This window comes from Acanthisitta chloris, unplaced genomic scaffold (genome assembly GCF_000695815.1).
Source record: "Acanthisitta chloris isolate BGI_N310 unplaced genomic scaffold, ASM69581v1 scaffold2164, whole genome shotgun sequence".
In the NCBI taxonomy this organism is placed as follows: Eukaryota; Metazoa; Chordata; class Aves; order Passeriformes; family Acanthisittidae; genus Acanthisitta; species Acanthisitta chloris.
Genome location: NW_008670870.1, coordinates 1 through 4,537, shown reverse-complemented (window position 1 = coordinate 4,537; position 4,537 = coordinate 1). Strand labels below are relative to the sequence as shown.

At 47.4% G+C, this 4,537-nt stretch overlaps 1 protein-coding gene across 1 annotated transcript; it reads left to right on the top strand.

Moving 5' to 3' along the window:
- The first annotated feature begins 1,178 nt into the window (after window positions 1–1,178).
- On the top strand, window positions 1,179–3,900 carry SPP1 (secreted phosphoprotein 1). The gene is made up of 6 exons (XM_009073853.1): window positions 1,179–1,232; window positions 1,334–1,384; window positions 2,230–2,334; window positions 2,483–2,527; window positions 2,789–3,028; window positions 3,496–3,900. The coding sequence occupies exons 1-6, from the start codon at window positions 1,179–1,181 to the stop codon at window positions 3,898–3,900; spliced, it is 900 nt and encodes a 299-aa protein (XP_009072101.1).
- The last annotated feature ends 637 nt before the right edge of the window (window positions 3,901–4,537 follow it).

The window sequence follows — 4,537 nt, the reverse complement described above, 5'->3', positions numbered from 1 at the left end:
GGAATCATTTGTTAAATTGTTAAAACTGAAATGGGGGCAGCTATTTTCCTTCATCTCTTGTTTTAAAACAGGTTCTTTTATTCAGACTTCTAGAGAGGGAAATAAAGGTTTATCAATAAAACCATTTGTGTTCATACAAACTGACTTTGCTCAGCCACTCAATAACCCTGAAAACTAGTTTTAAAACAGCTGGCAAGAGAATCCAAGTGGACTTTGTCTTATTTTGTATCTTCTGAAAAACAAAAATGATGTTAAAAGAATGAAGATACAGCAAAGCTAATAGTGATAACACTTTGTTTTTCCCAAAGATTTTTTTTTACCTGTGCAAGCCAGTAGATGACAGGAGTGATAAACTCATAGAATCAACTTGGTTGGAAGAGACCTCCAAGATCATCAAGTCCAACCCTACCATGGTCACTAGACCATGGCACTAAGTGCCACATCCAGTCTCAGCTTGAAAACCTCCAGGGATGGGGAATCCATCACCTCCCTGGGCAGCACATTCCAATGCCTGAGCACTCTCTCCATAAAAAAATCTCTTCCTAATATCCAGCCTAAACCTCCCCTGGTAGAGTTTGTGCCCTCTTGTCCTGCTGCTGGTTGCCTGGGAGAAGAGACCAACCCCCACCTGACTCCAACCTCCTGTCAGGGAGTTGCAGAGGGTGAGAAGGTCTCCCCTGAGCCTCCTCTTCTCCAGGCTGAACACCCCCAGCTCCCTCAGCCTCTCCTCATGGCACTTGTGCTCCAGTCCCTTCACCAGCCTCGTTGCTCTTCTCTGGACCTGCTCCAGCCCCTCAATGTCCCTCCTGAGCTGAGGAGCCCAGAGCTGAGCACAGGATTCAAGGTGTGGCCTCACCAGTGCCGAGTCCAGGGGCAGAATCACCTCCCTGGAAGTTCTCCTCCTCAGTGTGGCTCCTCTCACCACTGCTCAGCTCTTCCCAGTAACTGCTTTTAACATTCTTGTAGCTTTGGAGTTGGTAAGTCATTGCAAACCAGCTGGTGTGAGGTGCTGATGGAGGACAGAGGAAAACAATTAGCATGGGCAGGTTGAATCCACAGCAGGGAGCTCATTTGGCATAGTGAAGCACCCCAGCAAAAAGGAAAATCCTGTAGTATTTGTGTGGTATTTTACCTTGTTGACTCACTGTTCCAAACTATTTTCCAGGTAAAACATCACAATGAAGGTGGCAGTTCTGTGTTTGTGCCTTATCAGCATCACCACAGCATGGCCAGTGAGTAAACCACAAACATATCTCACCCATCACTTGCATTATCTTCTTTGCATGTTAGAGAGATATACTGATAAATGCTTTGTCTCTCCTGTCACTTCAAGGTGAGAAAATTCAAGCAGCATGCCACTTCTGCCAGCTCCGAAGAGAAATATGTAAGGCCCTCTTGTCTTTCTATTCGTTTTCTTTAATAAACACTTCTTGGTGGTTTTTTTGCTTCCTGTAATACACATTTTCTGGCACGAGTTTTATGGCTCTATCTGCTTGCAAAACACATCCTCACCTGGCTGTTATGGGCCAATTTTGAAGCAGAGAGCCACTGATGTCTGTAGACTCTGTGCTGTGTCAGGTGTCCTGGTTGTGACCTTTCATTAGCTCTATCTCTGGACCAGCACTGGAAACCTTACTTCTTAATGAAAAATGTGTTAGCTCTCAGTTAAAAGGAGAAAAGGACTATGGCATGGCACATCTGCTATAACCCACATTGGTTAGTGTGGATCAGATGACAATACTTGGTGTACTTTATTCCAGTCCCCATGATCTTTTGGAGTGATGTAAGTGAACTGTGTATTTGATTTGTACCCACAAAAAATCAATCCTTTGACCTGAGAAGCAGCTACTGCGTTTAGTTTAGAGCCTTCATGATGACAGAGATAAATCCCTTTTGGGAAAAGGGCCTGAGAATTAGTAGAAACAATGGTTGATCACTATAACTCCAAACTTCACTCAGTTAAGCTGGAGAAACTGATCTGAAATTCCCCAGGCTCTGCCAGGGGAAGAGCACATCTTGTGTATCATGTTGTTTGGGTATGATGTTCATCTGGGATCATGACTTGTTCTGAGTCCTCTTCCTACTGCAATGAATAGCTGAGGACCCATCCCATGCAGAAGGAGCATGTGTTGGAGATACCACATTTGTCTGGAAACAGAGGTTGGGACACAGGCAGCTTTGCCTGCTCCTTTGTGGAATAACCCTTCCACCTTTTATCTCCTCTTGAAGGACTCCAGGGGCCATAAGTTGCACAGATACCACCACGACCATGTGAATTCTCAGTCTTGGGAGAGTCAGCAGCACTCACAGGATGACCTGGCGTCACCTCAGCAGGTATGGGCACCTAACTGGAAGAGAGAGCAAAGCGTCTTTCAATGCCAAAATTTGCAAGTTAGGATTAAGTGCTTCAAGAATAGACAACGTGCTGCTCAGCTCTGCTTTACGTGCCTCTGTGTACTAATAGTGAGTCTTTTGCTTTCAGACTCTCTACTCTTCAGAAGAAAGCGTGGATGACCCAGCACAACCAGTAAGTGTTTTGAAGGACAAAATGCCAGTTGAGTGCTGCAGAGCAGCCAGTGAGTAGCTGCACTCACTCTCCTCAGTCTAATGTGGTTCTTGCTGTAACCATCTCTCCCTAAATAAACCTCAGGCAGAGTGAGGGGAATTCAGAGCAATGTCTGCACAGAGCTCCTCAACAGTGCATAAGCCCTGGGAGAGCAGGACAGAAACCAATCTGCACATCTCACCTCTCTGTCCATTTGCCTGATGCATAATAAATCTTTTCCAGCAATTCCCTGATGTGTCAAGCAAGAGCCATGAAGATGTGGATGATGACAACGACGATGATAATGATTCCAATGACACAGATGAATCCGATGAGGTTGTCACAGGTTTTCCCACAGACATCCCAGTCACTGTACCTTTCACCCGGGGAGACAATGCTGGCAGAGGTGACAGTGTGGCCTACAGGTTGAAGGCAAAAGCTGCACTGGTGAAGGCTATCAAACTCCACAAGGCTGCAAAAAAGGTAAATAGCCCTGAGCAGAGTATCCATGATTTTGGAAATGGGGAGTGAATCTGAAAATGTCATTTTATGGGAGTCACTTTTGAAAAGAATTGGTGAGGGGAAAGCAAGTATAAGTGAAGGAATGTGTTTCCTCTCTCTGGATCCTCCAAATCAGGGGGTGTTGATGGCTGCTGATGCACCAGGACAGGAGTGTAGCCTGCAAGCTGCACAGTGCTGCAATTTGCACTATCATGATATACTTGCACACATGAAATCTAAGGCCAGGATCAAACATGAGTTTCTCACGAGGTGGAAGTTTGTAGAACTCCATAAAAGAGCACAGTGTCTCCAGGCAGAGCTATATCATGCAGGCTTTGCGTGTCCCCACAGCCTGAGCAGCCTGTTTTAGTGCAGTACAGCAGCACTTGCCGATGGATCAGCTCCTCACGAGTGTCAATGGCTCTTTCTTGTTCTGCTGTCTAACACAGCTCATGTATGATGCCACTGAGGAAGATGAGAGTGACCTGGATGCAGACAGCCAGCAAACAGGGCTCTCCCAGGAGGATTCTGCCTCCCACAGCTCCCTGGGGAAACATGCCAGCAGTATGGAATGGTCTGACAAGAGCCACGGGCAGGACAGCAGCGACCTGGACAGCAACCAGCGTGACCAGAGCCTGGAAAACGACAGCAGGCAGAAATTCGAGAGCCATGAGGCAGACAGTGCTGACAGCAAGTCTGGTGTCCGAGGGGATAGTCACCCCAGTGTGGAAAGCAGGGAGAGCCAGGACCAGGCTTCGTCTGAGATCTCTGATGATACCAGCAACCAAACACTGGAGAGCGCTGAGGATTCCCAGGATCGTCACAGCCTTGAAAACAACGAAGTCACCCTTTAAAGGGAGACAAAAGCAATGATTCCCTTTCTTTTTTCAATCCCTACCTAAGGGGAGAGTAGCTTTATTTCGGGTAACTGTTTGTAAATGTAGTGTGTGTGGTGACTTTTTTGGGTTGGGGGTGGTTCATGACCCGGTGGCCTCTCCTGGGCCACCAGCACGGGTGAGGGGCTCACTGCTCTCTGTCCTGCCGCTGCTGTTCATTGTAATGGGACTGAAATAAACCACAAAACCCTGTAGCTGTGGGCTGTGTTACTGTTCGACTGTTTGCTGTCTAACTGTTCAATCGTTTGCTGCGTTACTGTTTCCTGCGTTACTGGTTACTCTCGAGGCTCAGGAGGAGTTTTAATACCTCTCCTCAGAACGATGCGAAATTGCTGTTCCTCTGCAGTTTAACGAGTAAACTCCCATTTCTCGGGGCTTCCTTCTGCTTCCACCGAGGGTGAAACACCCTGCACTGCTCCCACCGAGGCTGACTGGGGCCACTTGGTATGGAGCATCCTGCCCTGGAGCGTGGAGAGAGGTGTGGGAGAAAAATCATAGGATTTTAGGGGTTGGAATGGACATTAGAGATGATCCAGCCCCAACCCCTGCCCTGGGCAGGGACACCTCCCACCAGAGCAGGTTGCTCAAGGCTCAG